Source organism: Corvus moneduloides, chromosome 14, assembly GCF_009650955.1.
Source record: "Corvus moneduloides isolate bCorMon1 chromosome 14, bCorMon1.pri, whole genome shotgun sequence".
In the NCBI taxonomy this organism is placed as follows: domain Eukaryota; kingdom Metazoa; phylum Chordata; class Aves; order Passeriformes; family Corvidae; genus Corvus; species Corvus moneduloides.
Window position 1 is genome coordinate 7469475 of NC_045489.1, and position 22213 is coordinate 7491687.

General features: G+C 49.7%; 1 protein-coding gene across 4 annotated transcripts in view; it reads left to right on the forward strand.

Moving 5' to 3' along the window:
* The window catches only part of GPC4 (glypican 4), a 238069-nt gene that overhangs the window by 153968 nt on the left and 61888 nt on the right, over window positions 1-22213 (forward strand). The window contains exon 1 of one of the 4 annotated variants that reach the window (XM_032123486.1): window positions 16948-17382. The exons of the other annotated variants lie outside the window; for them this stretch is intronic. Within the exon in view, the coding sequence (XP_031979377.1) occupies window positions 17022-17382 (361 nt within the window). The 5' untranslated portion in view covers window positions 16948-17021. Of the gene's footprint in view, window positions 1-16947; window positions 17383-22213 lie in introns of those variants that run through there. 4 annotated transcript variants of the gene reach the window in all.

Genomic DNA, 22213 nt, shown 5'->3' on the forward strand with positions numbered 1-22213 from the left:
TTTTGTATTTTACATGTTTTTGTATTTTATATTTTACATGTTCACAAACCAAACTGCAGTCCTCTCTGTCCCTTGGGACTGCGCTTTGACCCGTGGGTCAAAGGTGTCCTGGTGCATGGAGTGATGCAACAGAGAGCCAATGGTGGTGCTGCCAGAGGCATTTCTTCACCTTCCTGCTGCTCTGCTCTTGTTCTGGCCCAGCTCTTCGCATCGTCCCATCTCTGCATGCTGCAGCTGGCTGAGCCCATGAGCCTCTGCTCCACCAAAGGGAATATTTTATTAGCGCCACTTGAATTTCCATCGCTTCTTCCCTTCTGATCATGTTCCTTTCATCCCCCAGGAGCACTGGGAGTGGAAATGGGCTGCTGGGTTTTTTCAGAGATGATGTGCTGCCTCTGCCTCACCAGGTATCCCTGGTACCAGTGCAGGGACATCATCTCCTCTAATATTATGTGAAAAATATTCTGTGTGCTGCTGCTTCCTTAGATAAGCAGCAGGATGGGAGGGTGGCAGCAGTTTTTCGGTACAAGTCCAGTGTGTTTTCTCTCTGAGGAGCTGGTGTGGGCTGTGCTTTGCTGTGTCTCACAAAGCCTGATGGGTTCTCCCATTTGCATCACCACAGTGCGATGCTGATGTGTCTCAGCAGAAGACCCCTCTGAGGCACACTGAGCCTGGTTTCCCTTTGCTGTTTAGCAAAGCTATTTGTTATGACTTTGTTATGATCAGAGATCACAAAAAAACAGGCTTTGAGCCCACTACCTGCCCAGTTTATCAAATAATGGATTATAACTTGAAAAAGCAGCTATTGAATTTTCCCCTGCATTGGGTTGGTGCACATGTTTTAACAGGGGGCTTTGCAAGGAATGCCCTGGCCACTGAGGTGGAATAAAGCTGGTGTTCAGTTTTGGGCAGTGTTCCATTTCCAGGTCATGAGAAATAAGGAATAATTTTTCCCTGTTTGTTTCTCTTCACCAACTCTGTGTACTGCCTTGCCATGGGACAGGGCCCCTCCATCAGGAGATGGGCACTGTCACCTCCCCTCTGCATGTGTACCTGGAACTCCAAACCTTGTCCCAGGGCATGCAGGTTTAACTGCTAATACACAGTTGAGATTATTTCAAGTTTTATCATTATTGATATTATTATATATTATTAATGAGTATACATATAATATATATGATAATATGTTTATATGAGTTCAAGGAGGAGGGGGACTTAAGCTGCTGGCAGGTGCCAGGGCTGCAGCTCAGCTGTGCACACAGCACCATGATAACAGTGATGTGACTTCAGCACCAGTGGTGGCCACTTCTGGCCAGCAAAGTGTGTCACCAGAGTAAATACCTGGGGTTTTAGCTGAATAGAGGAGTTTATGGTATGAAGGTGCTTCTGGGAAAAAAACCCAAACAGTGGAAAAACTCCTTTTCAGATAATTTTTAGCTCTGTGATAAAACCCAGGGCCAGTTCTGAGCTGTCGCTGATTCCAGTCCCTGAGTCTCCCTGTGCAGAGTCATGGACTCCTTGGTGCAGCTGCCAGCATCGTGTCCCAGTGGTGCCTCGTGAGCTTGGCACCTTGTGCTGGCACCAAATAAAGGCCTGGCAACCTTGGGAATGTTTCCCATCTCAAGTGGTTGAGCCCTCACTCCTGCCAGTTAATCTTAATGCTTCCTGGCCAGTTCTGCAGCTCCTTTAAGCTCCACTGGCAGCAGTGGGATGGCAGGAGCCTGCTGGCCCCATGCACATCCATGTGGGCAGGAATGAGCAGCATCACCCCTCATGTAAAGGCACTGCATTCCCTGGAGGGGTTTGCAAGCCGCCTGAAAAAGGTGATGAAGCCGACACCTTTCCCTGTGTCTGAGGGTGGTGATGAGATGCAAACATGTGCTTAGCATGTGTAATGTATTTCTGCACTAACCACACATCAAATTATAATTTAAAGCCAAAATATTATTGTTGGATGGGAAGTTCCAGTTCATTAATCAATTGACTGATAGTTTAGTGCTGGAATGGTAAAATCTAACTCACTGAACAGCTGCTAGAAACAGCTGGTGCTTACGGCTCATGCTGTTTGGGGAAGTGAAACCTAGAGTGTCTCGGTTTTGTTTTTCAGGGAGCTTTTCAGAATTCTTCATTCATCTCCATGAGCTTTGCCCTCAAGCTTTCTGGAGCATGGGCCTAACAGGGTTCCAGGACTGGATTCACTGGGGCTTCCAAATGAAACCAAATGTCCCTTGCATGGAGGATGCAGAGAGCACCAGCCATGCCTGCAAACCTGGCAGCTGGACATGGGGATGTTCCTGTGGGTCTGCAGAAGGGGGACACATGTAATCCTGTGCTATCAGGTATTTTGATTTGCTTTTGAGTCAAAACCAGTGCATGCTGAGCTATGGGCACAGCAAGGGAGATGCCACCAACCAAAAGGGCAGTTTCCAGCTGCTTCCCAGCCTTGGAGGGTGCTCGGCTGGTGCACAGCTCAGGATCCTGGTGGGGTGGCATGCTGGGGACTGCTGTGCTGAGAGGGAGGAGGTGACTGTCTTATACTTCCTTCTGCTCTGCTTTGTTGGCAGCTGCTGGTCCATGTTGGGATGGATGGGAGGCAGTGGTGGTGGGCAAGAGGCACCAAGGGAGCAGAGAGACGAGCAGGTTGCAGCAGGGACCATATACGGGGTGTTGCATAAGTCTCTAAAGTAAAATATATGAAACTACACAAAGACTCAAAATGTTCCAAACAGCCAGGTGTGCTGCTGAGACACCTCCTTCCCATGTTGGAGCACATAGCTCAGTGGTGGGACTGGCCATGGCCAAGTCCACTGGACGAGTCATGACCTGCAGGCTCTCCAGCTCACCTAAGCTAAAGCAGCCCAGAAATATCCTTTGGTTCCCGAACACTGGGGTCCCTTGGTGGGATTTTCCTTGACCTTTCCAGCAGCACTAGAGCTTAATAATTGACAAGTGCCACTAAAGCTTTACCAGATCACACATCACACCGCCTAGAAGCAGATGTCTGTTCCCAGAAACCCAGGGATTTTTCAGTTTGAGCCCCATTGCTGGGGGTGACTCAGCTGAGCACCAGTAAAATCACAAATCCTCCCAGTATATTATTTGTTCCCTTAGCAAGGAGTTAGGTATGCAGGTACTAGGGTGTTGGGGTAGCTCAGCCTGCTCTTGGGCTGAAACCATCAAATGTCAGTCACCAGAAGAGATCACTGAGGTCTAGGTTACCTCCCCGTGGGTGGCTCCCAATCCTAAATTACCTCCCCCTGTTCCAGAAAGTTCTCCCTTTTTTAGTTATTAATTGGTTCCCTGTTATGACTCCTGCCTCCCTGTTTTCCCCATTTGTTCTGAAAAATTGTATCCTCCCCTCTGCTTGTACCCCATTGGTTGTTTTCTCTTTCCCTGCCTTACTCCACCCCCCATAAAGGGGGCTAGCCCGCGTCTCCTCGGGGCTTTTGCTGGTCCCTGGTCCCTCCTGCAGATAAACCTGTTGGAACTCACACCAGAAGCCCCTCCCGCCTTCTTTGCCTCCGGGCAAACGCCAGCCTGATCATCGGCTGCCCGACGTGCTTCCTCTGAGGAATGGGGTGAAACTATGACATTGGAGGATGCTTGCTGGTCCTTAGTGTGGGAATTTGGGTTTTCTCTTAGAGACATGGTGAAGGTCCCAATATGAAGAGAAAGAGTGGATTTTGTCCAGCTCCAGCCTATGTCTTGCTCATGGGAGACCTCCCTAAGAAGTAAAAGTGGGGGAAAATAGCAACCCAAACCCACAACCAACCACCTAAACAAACTTGTCAAAATGTTACTAAGGGCATTCCCTGGAGATAAGGTAACTGAAATTTTGGCGTAGGAAGATGAAGCACTGTGGCATGTTTATACAGTCAGCAAATTTACTGCCTTCCCAAAAAAAAGCCCAGAAAAGCACTGAGCATTAGTCAAATATAGTTTATTTTACCAAACATTGTATCCTTTTGAAAATAACCATCTTGGTGGTGTTTTGCTGAGAGTGTGCTAGGGTGTGAAGTACACAGCTGTACCTCGGGGCTGCAAAGTGACACATCCCATAGTTCTTCCTCATGCATAACGCCATTGCCTCCAAAGCTGTTGTGTCCTGGTGAGGCTCCCCGTGAACCATATGCCAGCACTGCAGCACAAAAGGCTTGGAGAGGGAAAAAAACCATCCTTGCTTGTGTGGGGTTTTTCCTCCTGGGTGCCATGTGGTGGGGCGGGAGCTGTGCTGGTACCCAAGAACACTTTGTGGGGAAGGGAAGGCCCCAACGAGAGATTATCCAGCATTATTTCAGATGCTCCTTAGTGGCCACAGAGACAACAAAAATTTCTTCCAAGTGATCCAGCACATTACCAGTATTGAAAGCCAGATTTTTCATAGCAGAAGTACAGATTTAGCCTCAACCTCCCAGTTTACTTGCTGTCTTCTCCCTTGTAGGAGCCCAGCAGAAACCTCAGCAACTTCTTGCAATGAGTTAACATATTTAGGGATCTCTGCCATTTGTTTTTGTTTGCTTTCACTGTCTTCTCTGTTATTATTATTTCAGTGTGCAAAGATGCTGCACATCCAGAAAGGAAATCAGTGCTGGATCCAACCAGCACAACCACCCTTTGCATCCAGCTCTCTGCAGGCAAATCATTAGAAAGAAGCGGAAAGCCCGCCTGTAGCAGCCTGTATCCCTTCAGTGTCATATTACCATCCACCATGTTAGCAAATAGGAAAATAAACATGGGCTTGATAGCAAAGCAAGAGGCTGTTTAATTACAGATGTGAAGAAGAATGACGTTTGTGTACATTCCACCCAGAAGTGGATTAAAGTGGTGACCTTTCCTGTGGTGTGAAATGGGTTTGTTGTGGAGCGTGGGCATCTTGTGTTGCTTCAAGATCTGCCAGACATTTCGTTGCCCCTGTTGTTTATGTTTAACATTGGATGATGTCTCTTGAATCTGAATCTCAGCAGCTGACAGCATTTTCTGAGAACTTGTCATCTGGACTCCATCTAGCAAAATTCCTGGTATTGGGTGTATTTGTTCCCATTTGATGGAAAAACAAAGTTTTATGGAAAAAAAAAAGTAAAGGGAGAACGGTAGCATTAGTGACTCATGATGTTGAGCTGAAATTTATGGAACGATCCAGGATTTGGCCCAGGGTGCCAGACCTGTGGTGTAAGTTACCGCTATTGCCTGTCACTGTGTGTGGGATAAACATCTGAATGTGGTAACCAGCACAGATATTTGCCATGGCAGTGCCACAGAGGCATCACGGATGGCTTTGCTGTGCTCAGCCTCCTGTGACCATGTCAGAGGAGGGGGATACTATTTCCAGCCCACCAAAATACCAGTATCTTGCTTTCTTGAATCATTCTAGCAGGGCCCTTGCTCCAGATTCTTGACTGTTCTGCTCCTGACAAGGATGATAGAACAGAGGGGCAAGGGAAGGGGATATTTTCCACTGGTGTCACCAGCCTTGGTGGTGTGAGACCCCCTGCAAAGGATCAGCTCACCATCTTGCTGGTGCTGCAAGCCCAGCCTGGGCACTGCCACCTGAGTGGCCATGGAAGCCCTTGCCAGTGCTTCCAGCAAGTGCTGGTGGCTCAAAGGGCCAGGATGGGCATCATGGGGCAGGGAGATGCTGTCTTGTGGAGGCGTAAAGGCACTAATTGGCCTGGTAAATTGCAGGGAGGGTCAGATCCGGCCTGTGGGGTGACACTGGTTTGTTAATGAAGGACCGATGGCAGCAAGGGGGCTGCTCTGTGCCTGTCACCAGCAGCTCTTTCCTTAATTGCTGCCTCTTCACAAGGCACAGCTCTGAAAGGATCCAGGGCACTGCTGCCCAGAGCTCCCACCAGCCAGCCTGCCTAGGTTTGTGGAACCAGGGGGTGTTTTGCTCTAAGCTGGATGCATATCAGTGCCCAAGGCTGGGGTACAGGGCAGCCCTGTCTTCATTCCCCATGGCACTGGGGTGAGGGGCAATAGCAGCTGCGTGGGCTCCAATTTTTGCCCTTTCACTACCTTGAGATGCTGCCACACAGAGCAAGGGATACCGACACCTGGGCTAGGAAATGGTGACCCGCTTTTCAAGCCATGGCAGAGGTAACACCTTTTTGAGAGTCACAGTGGGGAGGAAAGCCATGCCACCAGGCTCTGCTCTGGCCTGGGAGGATGCTGCTGGTGGCTTGACCAGTCCAGAGGTCCATAACAAAAAGCTGCTTTGGGAGGGAGAAAATTCATTAACATAACAGGGATTGCCTTAAAGCTGGAGGTGATCCAGCAGAAAGACTGAACAGGGAAATGAGCCTGGCTGCGTGGGGTGGCTGTGTCACACAGCTTGGAGACAAATGTTTAGCAGCAGCCTATCTGCTGGTGAAAGAATAACTAGAGATATGGGTCTTGCACCTTTTAAACACTCCAAGTCTGCAGACTGCAAACATGGAGATGGGATTTGCATGCTGCTTTATTTAGTATTGTAAAAACTGTGCTATATTTATGGAAACCACCCTGCAGACACCAAATGTGGGACCGCAACAAGAAAGTTTTTTAAAAAATGTAAAAAAGAGCACAAAAGTGGAGAAAACCTCTCATCATCAGTGTCCCAGCTCCAGCTCTGTGGCAATGCTCAAGGGGAAGCTATTGCTTCCCCTCACACTGTTGCTGCATCATAAGGCTGAAGGGTTTCACAACTAATAATTTATGTCTTTTCCAAGACAGACAAGAAGCTCACTGAAGTTGGGGACTAACTCATCCCCCTGCAGGGCCGCTGCTTAGAGGGGTGCAGGTGACAGGCACAGGGGGGAATGGCAGCAGCTGCTGTAGGTGGCATGAGCCAAAGTCTCCAATTTGGGGGGACAAACAAGGGATGATGGAGAGGCTGGAGCACTGGGAGGTCTCAGCACAGAGTGCAGGTAGGGTGAGAGCACCAAGGGAAGGAGGGGACCCCCAACTGCTCTGTATGTGGCTGTTGGATGGTCTTGGTGTCACCTCCCTCTGCAGAGACCTCCACAACATTCACTCATTCCTAAGGGGGAAAAGAGTCCTTGTATGTGAGGGCATGATAATAATAACCATAATAATACTAACAATAACAACAACAACCACTGCTCTGTGCAGTTTCCATGCTTCTTGCCTGAAACTTCTTTTTACAGCCTTCGAAGAGTGATCATTTTAAGCAAGATATAGACAAATCATTTAATTATTTTTAAGGAGACTGATTGATCCCACTGCCTGATGGGCTGCTGTACTCCACCTCTGGCGACTGTCTGGCAGAAGCTCCTGGTCATTGTGGTCTTGACCTGTTAATCCAATCTCTAAAGGAGTAACTCAAGGTCCTGATGTTCCTGTCTGCTGACTGTGGGATACGTGGATTCCCCTTTTACCACCTCTTTTACACAGCCTCACATGGCATTTTGGTTAATGTTCTGCTCTTGATATTGTTTCTGACAGCATGGGATGGGTGTGTGGATGGTTTGCAGGGCTGTCAGGAGAGCCTGGATGGGCTCTGGGCTGCTGGAGAGGGACTTGCTCCTGAGCCCCTCACTTGTTCCTGTTAACACTGTGAAACCCGAGGGAAGAGCTGGCTGCACAAGCAGGGACAGCCATATCTCAGGCAATGAAATCACTGCTACCAGAGGTGCAAAGGAAGGTCAGAGCAAGCCATGCCCAGAGTGTTTTTCAGAGGGTCTCTGGAGCATGCAGGAGGGATGAAGGAATGTCAGTCTCTGCATGTCAATCCAGCCAAACCTGCTCTGCCTCTTTTAAGGGATCTCCACCAATGCTACCTGTCCCTGGGTAGTGTTTGGCCATTCCAAAACAGTCATGGTTAGACAAAGTGTTAAATAAAACATAATTTGCTTGGTGTTCCCAAGTGTGATGAGCCCTGAGGTGCTCACAAAGTGGAAAGGTGCTGATGCTTCACCTCCTGTCATGGTCCCATGCTCTTTTTCTCCTCAGCCTCTTCTCTTCCATGGAGTCCTGGGCAGGTACATGCCAACATTGATGTCCAGGGTAATTAAACCCTTTGTTTTTATATTTTTTCCACTTGAAAGTGTCCCTCTGAGAGAGGCCAGATGCTCCTGCTTTTGAAGCATACTTCTGCTGGGGGCTGAGAACATCCGCTACCCCAGCACTGCTATAACAGGGGCACCTTTCTGCACAACCCACCTCCAGCAAGACACAGACTGAGGCTGCACCATGCCCGAGCAAAGGAGGAGCCTATTCTGCACCAGGTCCTTCAGTTGAGATGTGGCTTAGGTGACTTAGGAGCATGTCTGTGTCTCTGGGACATGTGTGCTGGCTAACAGGCTCTGGGGAAAAAACACCCATAGGAGCTGGTGTCATTGTAAATGTCACAGCATTGTCATCCCAGCAGTGTGGGAGCTGGTGAATGAGCCAGGCCTGCCTTAGAAACCAAATTAAATTTAAAAGAGTTTTTAAATTAAGAAATAATTAATTTGGATTTCCCTTTCTGCCATCTGTTTTTGCATGATTTGGGTGTGATTTTTCAGTTTTCCCACTGCAGCCGTGGGACTTGGGGAAAAAAAAAACTTCTTTAAAGAGCTGAGACAACAATTTCAAGCACTTACATTAAATATTGTGAAACCTAAATTGCAGGAGCTCAGCATTACTTATGGTTACTTTCAGGCAGACCCATGTCACAGAAGAGCAGGCACACGGCTACCTGATGCTTCACTTTCTCAACCGAAACAGAGATGTGAGTCACAAGGAAATTTTCCACAGGGAACATTTTTTTGTCCATTAATAGCAAAGACTGCTGAATGGTTTTTTTCCTCCTTGTACAAGAGCCTGTGGTGAGCATCTGCACCACGGGATCCACAAGAGCTGGTTGTTTTGCAGGGAAACAGGGTGGGGAGCATGCTGCAAGGAGGAGAGATAGTGATTTTGCACAGAGGCGGTTTTGGAAGTGAGGCCTGAGCATGGCACAGAGGGGACATCCCTGGAGCTGCTCTTTCAGACCAAGATGGAGCCAAGAGAGTGCAAACTGTGGACATAATAGCCAGCAGGATGCCAGGCCCTCCAGTGAAGGGCTCTGCAGAGGGTATTTTGCACACCCTTCACCTCCTCCAAGACACCTTTTTCCAGAGGAAGGAGATGTGGGGCTGTGCTCAGCCCTGTACTGGTCATCTCGGGAGATTCCCAGCCTGTGCACCTGAGCATGGTTCCCACGTGGGCTGTGGGAAGCCAAATAAGGTATCAAGAAAAATCCTTTCTTCATCTTATTTTTTTGCTTTGTCCCTCTCTTAATTCTTCACCCATTCTGCCCTGGGTGCGTCTAAAGGCCCTGGGTGCTCCCAACCTGCCCGCTGTATTTCCAGGGGAAGGCATGGTATGGGCAGCCTTGCCACACATCACAGGGAGAGTGGTGCTCCTGCTGTCCACATCCCATGTGGGGCACACTCCCAGCCGGGACCACCCACACCGCCCCGCACATCAATCAGCCCTGGCTGAATCTCGCCACTGGCCACCTCTCTGACCCCACTATCTCCCTCCTGTTCCCTTGGGATTCAAGTGCAAATGCCTTGGGCCGTGGGCTGTACAGCCCCTAGTCCCGGCCTCAGCCCTCGATGTCTGCCCGGGCTGATGTGGGATCTTCCTCCAGCTGCGAGACCACGGTGTCCTGGCTGATTTACAGCAGGAAACATTGATCTGCAGGGTAACCAATGGCTGATTTTTTTTAATCCTTTTTTTCTTTCTTCCCTCCTGAACAGCTGATGTAATAAAACGACTTCCATTTTTTTCTCCCTGCTTTCTCCCCAGTCTATGCCCAAACCACACTATCGGTTAAAAATATCATCTGTGAGAAGAAAAGGCAAATGAATGAGCACATCAAAGCCAGCAGCCTGGAGCTGTTGGGTTGGGATAAGAAATAGGGCTAGGCTTTGGGTCCATTATCTTGCTGATATCTAATGCCACTGCTTCAGAATGGAGCCTTTTTTTTTCTCAGCTGAGCATACTGGCCCTGCTGGTGTTTGGGAGCACAAAGGCCACCATCCACCCCAGCTCTCAAGACAGACCATTGACATGTTGCTCTCAGATTTCATTCCTGAAAATCTGGAACTTTATGCTGAACAAATAACATGATCTTTTTCCTTCATCTGGAAAGGATAAAAACAATTGCTGGCACTTTGAACCGATCATTCTTTCTTTTCCTCCCTCCTCCCTCCCGCTTTCCTTGCAAGCCCCAGACTCACTACCCGCAAGTCACAACTTGCATATTTTCATTTGAAAACTTTAAACCATGGGGGGTGAGGGGCAAGAATGGAGGGGAATGAAAAAAGAAGATTAAAAAAAAGGATTTAAAGCAGCAATGATATAACCATGAATATCCAGCAGCCAGTGTGCTGCCCCAGCCCTGCTGGACAAGGAGGATGGAGCCAAAGGCAAGGGGTGTGCATCCCTGCTGTGGAGTGGATGGTGCTTAATCCATTTAGGGGCTGGGATGGTGAGGAGGGTTGTACCCTCTGACGGGCATTGAACCTGGGAGGGGGACAGGAGCTGTGATCACTTTGGTCCAAGGCGGCAAAGTCTCGTGAGTCCTCCAAGCAGCAGGACTTGAGCCAACATTCATCCTGCATCCAGTTCTCCCAGCTTGCTCCTTCATGGGTTTTTGCTTCCAGCAGTGCACTGTTGGGAAGAGGAACCACATCAGCCTTTCCAGCCAGGAGATCCAGAGGGTGAGCAGTGTGTGCTGCCAGTACCTTCTGCCTGCAGCAGTGGATGTTTTAAGCAGGTTTTGTTTACTTCCACCTGTGTAAGCATACACATTTTCCACTCTGTGTTTATGAATTCTTTTGAAATAGCCTATAAACAGAATTAAAAGAGTGCCTGAGGGTAAAAAAAAAAAGTTTAATCTTTTTTTTTTTAAATATATCATTATTTTACTGATACTGAAGCCAGGTCATGTCCCACTCAGAGCTGGTGCTCCGTCTGTTCTCCTTTGACCTATTTTGCCTTCTGCATCGCAGGCATTAAAGGGGTTGGCCACTTCTGCTCCCCTCTGCTAACAAAAACCTCAAAGGCAGTGACACGCATCCCAGCTGGAAGGAGGCAGATGTCTACAAACCAAGTGCTTGCTGGACTGCTGCCCAGGTGGAAGTGCTTTGAGGGTAATGAAAGACCCCAGATGAAGTGCTGGTTGCAGTAATTAGGACTTCTGGAGCTCCCCCTGGTAAGCTCACACTGATCTCCCCAAGTTCTCAAAATCAACTCTGACCTCTCTGCTGGCCATCACAGTGCAGCTCTATCCCCGGAGAAGCACAGCTTGGCCTGGAGCATGGAAACCAGCACTGCTGGTGGAAACCAGCTGCCTGCCCACAGGCATGAGTGGTGATGCCCAGCATCAGAGGGGACTGGGACGGCCTTGCTGACAACTGTGGAGCAACCGGCTCCCTCCTCCTGGCTCTGCTCCACAGTGTTTTAGCTGGCATGAGGGAGTTCAGGTGATATGTAGCTATTACTCATTTTTAAGTAGTGCCAACTGGCTGGGTTATCTGCTGCTCTGAACATCCCTCTCCCTCTCTCTCTCCTTTCCGTGTTGGAGAGTATTTCCTGCTGCTCTGGATAGTGCTTGGGATTGTTCCCTCTGCTCCAGGTCTGCAGGGACTGAGGCCATCGAGCTGGTGGGGCCACCAACAGCAACAGGGGGCCATCTCCAGCCATGCCATGCTGTCCCGGCCACATGTGCCAAGAGCTTTGGGCTCTGCCGATAGCAGGATATGTTTTCTCCACGTACAGGAGATAGGAGGAAAAAGATAGCCAGCTTGAATTGTGGCCAGGAAGGTTTAGATTAGCCATTAAGAAATGCTTTTGTGCAACAAAATACCGAATCAGTAGCAGGGACAGACTGTGCAGTCTTGATTGAGGAGAGATTTTGAGAACAGACAGGGAGAGGACAGCTTGACGTCAGTTTTGCTGGGCCAGGGAGAAAGGCATCCGGCGTCTGATGCTTTTTCCAGTCCTAATCTCTGCAGCTCCAGGGTTTTGTGACCCCCTCCAGATAGGTGATGAGCTTATCTGTGGACCAGTAGGCTGCACATTCTGGAGTGTGTGGGCTGGCCATGCCACTGCTCACAGCACCCACAAACCATGCTCTGCCCCTGCCCTGCCCTGTCCCAGGCTGGCACCAGCATTGAACCAACTCTTAGGAGTGGATTAAAAGCAAAAAAAATCAGCCCAGGCAGTGATACCTTCTGCAAATATAGTCCAGAATGTCGAAGGGAAGGCTGAGCAGGGGATTGCTCCTTGGAAGGGATGAAAATACAAGAATGAATTGTGGGCTTGTTTCCTCTGTCATCCTTGAATTGTGCTATTCATCTTCTCCTCTGCCCTGCAACCACTGCTCCCTCTCAACCCCCCTGCCTCAAGCAGTCCCCATTCCAGCCCCACGTCATGGCCATAGGAAGGTTATGTGAGTGCGGATGGAGAATTAAATGTCACGACTATCATCACACTGAGAAAGGCCTGGGTGAAGCAGATGCAGGGTCCCATCTCACCTCCCACCCCTCCTCAGTGGCAGCCATATGTAAGGCCACCTGGGGAAGGGAGGATGGGGACATGTCCCCAGGAATGCTGTGCTGTAGAAGACATGCAGGTGAGTCAGCATGGATCTGGGATGCCAACCCAGCTGCCAGCACTGATCTGTGTGATGCCACTGGGGAGACGCAGCCTGGGGACCCTCTTTGCACCCTCAGATGGGGGATTGAGGAGAAGAAGAAGCCATGGCCAGAGCTGGAGCAATGGTGACTGACATTCACTTCCCAGGAGTCCGTTGGGGAATATTTTTATCCTCTGGGTGTGAGTGTGCTACACGTCAGAGCCATCTGCCACACAGTCACTTTTGGGAGAGCTAGGAAGTGCAGGCATGAAAATCTGTGAAAGTAAGTGCATCCCCGTGCCCTTCAAAGCTGTGTGTCACCAGGTCTCCTCCCTATGGTGCCTGGGGACAGAGCTGGGATGACTTCTTGTCCTTCTGGGGAAAGAGACAAACTCTTGCATTCCTTAAAATGGAGACGGTCTTGAGCTCTGCAGAGCAAGCCCAGTGCACTGCAAGCTGGTTCAGACATGGGAAGCTGAGCGACACTCTGGCAGTGGCCTCACTGCATGGCCGGCCTGATCCCCCCTGTCCTTTCAGAATCTTCCCATCTTGCTTCAGTGTGCACAGTGCCTCGCACCCAGCTGGCATCAGCCCATCTGCAGAAAGCAGCAAGGAGCTAACCCAAGCTAATCCTTGTCCCAGAGTGGAGCAGTTACTGCAGGAGTTTTTGTTCTTCTGTATAGGGTGAAGTAGCCTTCAGATAAAAATAAGTGATAAAAATAAATAGAGACATCAGCCCACACCAAAACACTGGATGTGCTCGCCCTAAAATATCAGGCTGTTGACATTCAGAAACCAGATTCAGACCATCATTTTGCAACTAGCAGGATCCCCCATCTTCATGACAGATGTCCTGGATTAAACACCCCTGAATTTGTGGTATCTGGGGTTTTATCAAAGGAGACTGTTTCCTCTTGAGCATCCCTCATTCCAGCCCAGCTGCTCTGCCACAGGAACATGCCTGGTTTGGGTTTACAGTGAGCCATCTCCTGCTGATGAGCTGGAGCTGGGAAGACATGTTTGTCCAGTTCCCTTTCAACACTTTCTAACCTCCTTGTGGCCCAGACTTTCCTACCAGAGTGTAGGATTTAATCATCCTTAATGATAGCCAGGCCAAGGATAGCCTTCAGCCAGGTTTTCCTAAACAGCTACATCTGAAATCTTTATCCAAGTACAACCCCCCAGTAAATTCCCTGACAAATGACTGGAAACACTGCAGGGTTGTGGCAGACCTATGGCCAGGACCAGAATTAAATCAGACCCAAAGCTTAAGCCCTCATAGAATTCCAGAGGGATTTTTGGATGTAACTGGTGCCGCAGCTGGGCTTGGTATTCCTCTCTGCTCCCAAGATTTGCCCATGCTAGAGGGCTGCTCCACTCCCGCCAACTTGAAGTTACAATTGATCCCAGGAATCCTGTGCAGCTGGCAATTATTTGTATCAATTTTCAGTGTAAGCCAGTACGCTGCTGATAGGAACTCGGTTGATACCAATAAGATTTATCATGATTTAACTACACCCCCATGGAGAGTTTGTGCTGATTCCTTTAGAGTGGATTCAAAGTGGTTTTAATTAAACAAACATAACTTTGCTGTGTGGATGAAGGCTTGGGCAGGAGCAGTGTGGCTGGACGTCTGAGCTGGACAGGAGAGGCAGCACATGGGAGGAAGGTGAAAAGCAACTGGAGACACGTCTTCTCTGGCTTCTCCTTCCCTGCCTTTCCTTCTCTCTGAAAAGCTGGCAGGGCTGCAACTTTTCCACTGAATGAGATGACGGAAATTTGAAATGCCAAGTCGTACAAGGTCCATGGCATATGCTGGAAGAGGCGCTGTGCAGACGCAATGTGGGTGATGTCACCCACATTGTTTCCGTCTCCTGTGCTGGCACCAGCGATGGTTGTGCCAGCAGTTCCTCGCTGCAGCTGGCTGTGCCCAGCCTGGGGTACCTGCACGGGTGATAGGCACACGTTGGGATCCCCCGAAATAAGAGAGGAGACTCACAGCTGAGTGTGAGCAGGTAGAAACGAAACAGCTTTGAAAGCCATGCAGGCAGCACTCTGCCAGGTAGGGGAGATGGGGACATGAGCCCCAGAATCGAGGAGCAGCCTGTGTCACCACAGCAGGCCTTGAGATAGGGCTGGAAAAGAAACACAGAGTGTGGGGGCAGAAATACTAATGGAGGGAAAAGAGTTTTGGGGAACATATGAAGTCAGAAGTTTTCAGTCTTTTCAAAACTAAACCATGAGTTTTTCCCTCCGTTTTTCTCCATCTTTTTCTCCTGGGAAAGGGAGAAAAGTGGAAAAGGGAAATCGCTCAAGTGGTTTTGGGTGAGGGGGCTGGGGAGGGTCTGCCAGATGTGCAAAAATGCTGGAGAAAGCAAAAACCTCAGAGAAAAAAATTCTCTTTTGAGAGAGGCTACTTTTCCATTCCTTAAAAAAGATAAAAAAGAAAAAAAATAAAAAGAGTTTTTAATGAAATTTTTCAGGCAGTTCCATTGTTTTGCTTCAGCCTTTGATTTAACTACTTGAGCAAGTATTTGACAAAACCCTCCATGTTTTTCAGGAGGTTTTTTAAATCCCACTGAGGTATGGGATTATGAGAAACAACAAATGGCAAGCTGTCTCTAACCCCACAGACTTTCTCACTCTCGTTTTCTCTCTCACACTAGAATAAAAAATGCAGTGCTCCCTGCTGGGTTCTCTTTAAAATTCACATTGTCTCTTCAAATAAAGGCTGGGAGGGTGAGGTAGTGCTTTGAAAACCAGAACTCAGTCATACATTGCAGGGCCAGATCCTAGAGGATTATTCTCTCTCAGGACACTTTATAACTTCATGAGAACTTCTGGCCTGGCTTGTCTCACCAGCTTAGTGTGAGTGGCCTCAGAGGATGGCAGGGTGACTGAGATCCCTATACTCTTTTCCATCAGGATGGCTGATGGAGACTCTTTAAACTATGATAAAGCAAATTCCATTGTTTTTTCACCCTGGGAATGGTGGGGCCCATTTTCTGTGCAGCCAGGGGATGCTCCCTGCATCCATACAGAGGGAAGCCCTGCTGCAGCATGAGCCTCTCCACTGTGCCTGGTGCAGGGCGGGCTGTGGTAATGTGGTTTTCCCCTGCTTTTGGTGTGATTTGTGACTGCAGCAGCCTGTGCTGCCCCAAGGCTGTGGTGAGCTGCCAGCATCGCCACTGGAAAGCTCAGAGCTGGATGAGCATCTTGTTCCCTGGAGAAGTGCCATGCAGGACAGCATGGATGTGCTTTACTTTCACAGGGGAAATAAATACAGGGGCTTTTCCTCCTGACCCACCTGGACTTTTGGTAGCAAAAGCTTGGGAGCAAGCAGGTGAAGCTGGCAAGTTCCTTTGCTGTTGTTTCAGCCTTTCCTTCCTCATTGTGGTAATAAGAGAAATGAAGCTCACAGAGGAGCATTGTATTGTAAACTGCTGCACATTTCTTTTTCTTAAGTGATGCTATCACCGGGCCATTAGGCTGTCCTGGGACAAATGGATCTGTGCACAGACACAGCCCTGAGCACAGACACATGGACACTGCAGCAGGACAGAACTCCCCGTGCAGCACCTGCATGACCTCACCATGCCAGACAGGGAGCAAGGGTTGAACAGACCCTCTGAATGACATTGCAGCCTCGTGAAATAATGACGGTGCCTATCATTCTTGTAGAACTATGTCTGTAATTTTTTAGTAAACAGAAGCAAAGAGCAACTGTTGTACTCTGGTCTGAGGGTTCAAGGATTCAGCAGGGCTTGTTTACATCTATGCATGTGTCTGTGTCCTGGGCTGGGGTATGAAGGAGAGTGGCTGGAGCACCTTGGTGTAAGTGTTCCTGAGGCCTTTGCCCTGCTAAACTCTTGAAAACAGAAGATTGGTGGAAAAATGTCGGTTTTGGTAAGTCTTTCATGCACATAGTTCAGACCTGTCACAGCGATGTCAAAATTCATCAGCGTAGTGAACCTATTAAACCTGGGGCAGAGCTGAACCCTCTACAGCTCCGGTTCCGGAGGCACAGCCAAGCCAGCCCTTCAGGCCGTTCCGGGGAATCTCTTGCGGCACTTCGGAGCTGCCGTGAGTGGGAGCGTGGATGCCAGGTGGGAACTCCTCAGGCCGAGCGATGCCCGGCCCCGGCTCCGGGCGGGGGGTGCTCGGGGTGCCCGTGCCGGGGGCAGAGGCGGGGCTCTCCGCGGGAGGGAGCGCCCGCGCGGGGTCGGCCGCGCGGGCAACCCCGGGCTCCGCTCCGCCTCGCTGGGCGGGCGGATCCTAGCTCCTGATTTTCCCGGGGGCTGCAGAGGCTTGTCCTGGCCCTGCGCGATCCTGCTTGGCTGCCGCCCTCCCCGCCTCCCTCCACCTCCTCCACCTCCACCTCCTCCTCCACCACCACCACCACCACCACCCCATGTGCTTCCTGCCGGACCAAGTTCGCGGAGCGCCGCCACACGCCGGGCCAGCGGAGCGGAGCCGTAGCGGAGCGGGGCGCAGGGCAGCGGGCGCGGCTGCTGCGGGGCGCGACGGGGCAGGCTCGGCGGAGCGCCTGCTCCAGCCTCGCGGCGCGCTCGCCCGGCCCCGGCAGCTCCTGCCCGCCCGCACCATGCCGCGGCGGCGCGGCTGCCTGCCGCCCCTCCTGTGCGCGCTGGCCGCCCTCAGCCTGCCGCTGCTGCTGGCCGCCGAGCCCCGCGCCAAAAGTTGCTCCGAAGTGCGGAGGCTCTACGCCGCCAAGGGCTTCAGCCAGAGCGAGGCGCCCAGCCACGAGATCAGCGGTGAGTTGCGATCGTCGCTGCCGCCTTTGTGCGCGCTCGGCCCGGCCCCGCGGAGCGCGGGGTGCGCGCCCGAGTACCCCCGGCCCGGCTCCACCGGCCCGGCTCCCACCCCGGCGCGGGGCCCGGAGCTCGGCTCGGGGTGCGCTGCCCGACTTGGCGCGGTTCGGTTCGGCTCCCCGGCGCTCGGCGCCCATCACGCGCGGAGAGTCCCGGCGCGGCTGCCCGCCCCCTGTGCCGTGGCGGGCGGGACCGCGCCTGTTGCCGGCCCCGCTCCCTGCTCGGCAGTGGCGGGGCGGGCGCTCCTGCCCTTGGGCCGCCGTTCGCCCCGGCGGGGAGCGGGCAGCCCGTCCCGCCCCGGTGGCTGCTGGCAGAGGGACTGAGACATGGCTTTTTTTTTTTTTTTTTTTTTTTTTTTTTTTTTTTTTTTTTTTCCCCTCTTTTCTTTCTTCCTTCCCTCCACCTTCGTCCTGAGGTACTTGCGCATCCCGGGGACGGGAGTGCTCGCAGCCGGCAGCAGTAGGAAATGGTAGCTAATGTGCTCACACCCAAAACATTTTATTCTTTTTGTTTCATCCTTCATCTCCCTCCCAGGGCCGCTGCTTTTATTTCCCCTTCTGAATGACCTACTGGACCGCATTCTCCGCGGAACAAAGGAAGTGCCTTTTTAGCTGGAATCCTCGGAGACCACCAAGGACTCCAGCTCATGCGCTGCAATTTCGCACTACTTTCAACAATAACAAAAATGCATGACTGAATGGCTCAAAAATGTGGAGTGTTGGAGGCATTCATTTCGGTCTGGGACACTGTCACAACATAGACAGACCCCAAGTAAATACCTTTAGACAGCTCAGATAGAAGCTGGGGGTAATCTTTACCATTGATGTGCCCTCCAGATATGCATACATTATCCTTTTCACTGACAAAATTAAAATCATTTCAGTCGCTTGTGCTTTTATATTGTCAGACTAATGATATGCATTTAGCCTACATCTGTTTGAATAAAATTGCAGGCCCGTTTACTTCTCCAAGAAATATTTTAATGAGAAACGTCTGAGTGGTTGCAGTTAAAATACTCTCTCCCCTTCACTCTGCCTGCTTTCTAAAATGGTCTCTAATAAATAGTCTTGCATTTGAGTCCAGCCCTCATTAGTGTAGGATCAGGACATGAGCAGACTTCCTCTTAAGTCCAGTATGGGGAAGGTTTGACCTAGTCGCTATTTTGTATATTGTTGTTTAAGATGACTTGGTGAGCTTTGGAAAATGTCAGGAGTAGATCACGCTGACAGGGCTTCCATTTGAATCTCTAAAGCTGTTGTCTGTTTGAGAAAAGTGATGAGCAAGGTAAGATTATTTGACAAAAGAAGGGCTTTCTGCAGTGATATGCCGAAAATATCGGCTGGGTTATGTTGCTGTTCCAGGGGTGCAGGGAGTCTGTGTCTGGCCTTGCTTGGAAAGCAACAGGTCTTGCAAAGTTGCATTTTAAATGTAATCCTGCTATGTGGGGTGTTTCAGAGAGGGTGGTGGAAGTCTTTAAAGGAGGCGTGCTGTGTACAGCTTTAAAGTGTGGTGTACCTCAAGTGCGACTGATATTAAAATTAAACCTGGAGTAGGGTGTTACCCCTGCTGCAGTTTCACATTTCCCCTGTGAATTCATGTGGTTTTGGCATGAGTTGTGTGTAGAGGCTCTGGATCTCCCCTTTTGCCACTCAGCTGGTATATGCAGATTTAACCACCAGTCCCATTGCTGGTGTTGAACTTTCTCAGAGTGAAGAACTTCACCTGCCATTGCCTCTGTGGGATCAGCATGGGGCACTGGAGTGCCATGGACCAGGTGATAATGCTGGAGGCTGAGGTCTTGCACCAGAATAAGAGGTCTGTGGTGTGTATTGTGTCTCCAGAAATGAGTCACTTGCCAAAGCTTTGATTTCAGTTGGTGTTTCAGGTGATAAGTGGCGTGTTTTCCATCAGGAGGGTAAGTGGTTTGAAACGGCCTTTACCTGGGTGCCTGGCTATCAGTGGAATGAGATAAATGCGTGTGAGGGAATGAGCCGTGTGCTTGGATAAGTATCCCATTGGGGTGGTGGTGGAAGCTGGTGCTTTCCGCTTGGTAGCACCTCTCTGCTCACTAAACTGTGGTGGAGGACAGGTTGGGGAGGGTTCAGTGGGCTGAATGGAATCACTTGTGGACACATGAATGCTGATGGAATGATGTGTGGACACGTGGTTGTTACTGGCATGAACTTATGTCTGAAGTCTCATCAACTTATTTGTTAGATTTTTGTACTGATTTGATGGATTATGCTTTATTCTCGCATTCTGTTAGCAAGTTGCTTTAGCTCACAGTGCGGACAGAAACTTCCTAGCCTCTTTGTGATAAGGTGTCTTAAAAGCTGTGGCAAATTTGTTTCTTTAAGTGTAGTGATTTCTTTGCTGTCAGGGTTTACTGATCCTACAAAATGTTGGCCTTGAATTGTCAAAGGGAAGCAGCTGGGTGGTGCCGGCAGATGCATCCCTGCACTGGGCTATGTGACAGCAAGTGAAACATCCTCACTGGAAGGGCATGGGAGTCATTTGGGGTTTTATAGCATCTCACATGAATTTTTTGGCAACATTTATTTTCTTCTGGAGCAGTAGGTATGTAAATGTTTTTCTTTCAAGGAAATGTCCATTCCAAGAGGCATTTTATCTGTATCATTGCTATTTCAGTGTCATTAAAAGGCTGTTCCTTCTCCATAATTACCCAGGAGTTCACTTTAATATTTATTTAGACCAAGTTTAGGACCTAATTAGAGTATGCATAAATAGCAGGTTATATCTTGCTGAAGTACCTAGGCATTTCTGAAAGAAGTGCACAGCCGGTCAACTCACTGCTTGCTTGATAAGAGATGTAAAATGGGTTATTTGTGGTGTTGGACATAGAGAACTTGTTTCCTTTTATGTAGCCTTGGTGTTAGAGATATAAACACAGATTACTGCTGTGAAGCTGTTCATAATTTGTGACCCTTTGGTGCTGCTTTGTACCTGAGTGTTCTTCAGTGGCTGCTGCCCCTACAGCCCTGTGATGTGTGTGTGGCAAAGCTCCTGGAAGTGGTGAGATGCAATCTTGCTGTCGCTGGAGTGGTCATTGCTTTCGTAGACCTGATGTCTACACAGCTGGTTTGTGAAACCTGACTCTTGATTGCCTGTAGATAGTAGGTGGTGTGGGCAGAGCACCAGCCTGTAACTGCTTTTAACATGACTGAAAATTTCCCATGGACGGTTCACATCTTGGGAAGTTCTGGGTCCTGGAGCCGCTGACTTTGTTCAAATTTGGCCCGCAACGTGTTGCTCCTTATGGATCCCATGTGTCTTCAGGCTGTCATGGTGATGGGGCAGAACTCCCCTGAGTGACCATCTGAAGGGGCTGCTTACCCTGGTTGGTCTGATGGGGCTGCAGAATGAAATGCAAAGAGAGCTGGTGCGGTGGCATCTGAAGACCCACACTAGGTGGCTCTGATTTAAAAAACAAAACCCCCCCCCACCCAACCTTTCTTTCAAAAGGCTGCTTCTTGCCCTCAGGTGTTAAACAGACAGAAATTCCTTCCCTTTTCCTGCTAATTGGAAGAAGTAGATGTTGCTTTTCCTGGATTGAAAAGGAAAAAAAGCCCATCTTGCCTGTTGGTGGAAAATGTAGCCAGTTAACAGGCAAAGTTCCTGCAGCAGTGTAATCCCTGCTCTTGCTGGCACTGCTATCCTGGCAGTGGTGGGAAGCACAGAGCAAACCTGGAGCCTGCCTTTGCAGGGAGCTGGGTGCAAGCAGCACTCTGTTCAGTCTCAGTGAAGTGTTCAGTGTAATTAATCTCTATTTGAACCGAATTAATTGAATAGCTGCATTTATTTGTGAGAGTAGTTGAGAGCAGTTCTTTCCCCATGGCAGAGGAAATCGGTTGACCCTTGATTTTTGGACTTCTGGGACTTTGACCAAAATAACTTTGGGCAGGTGTGCCCTGATGTCGTGCTGCTCACTTGTCCCCAGTGTGTTTATGGCTGTCAGTAGGTGCCTTGGTGTGCTGCTCTTGGTCAGTCAGGAAAGCTGCTTTGTTGGCATTGCTGTTTGTTGTGGTTTAACCCCAGCCAGCAACCAAGGCTCACACAGTCACTCATTCACTCCTCTACCAAAAGGATTAGGGAGAGAACCAAAAGGATAAATGGTAGGAAACTTGTGGATTGAGAAAAAGACAGTTCAACAGGGAAAGCAAAAGCTGAGCATGAAAGCAAAGCAAGGAATTCACTGTTTCCTTGGGCAGACAGGTGTTCAGCCATCTTCAGGAGAGCGAGGCCCCATCACATGTAACAGTGACTTGGGAAGATAAATGGTATCAGTCCAAATGTCCCCCTTCTCCTTCTTCCCCCCACTTTATATAGTGACCATGATGTCATATGGTCTGGAATCTCTCTTTGGTCAGTTGGGGTCACCTGTCCCAGCTGTGTCTCTTCCCAACCTCCCGTGTACCTCCAACTTCCTCGCCAGCATATCGATACAAGAAGCAGAAAAGACTTTGGCTGTGTGTAAGCCCTGCTCAGCAATAACAAAAACTTTTCTATATTGTCAACCCTATGCTCAGCACAAATCCAGAACATAGTCTCAAACTAACCACTGTGAAGAAAATTAACTCTACTCCAGCCAAAACCAGCCCATTGTTTTACATGTCAAGTTCAGCAAACACTTCTTTAGTTTTTCACATGCTTCTCTTCCATGTGGCCTCTTCCAACTGAGAAACAGTTTCTGGCTCCCCTCCAGGCTGGTGTTACTTGTGCTGTCTGGCGCTGCTGAGCCTGTTGCAGTTAGTTT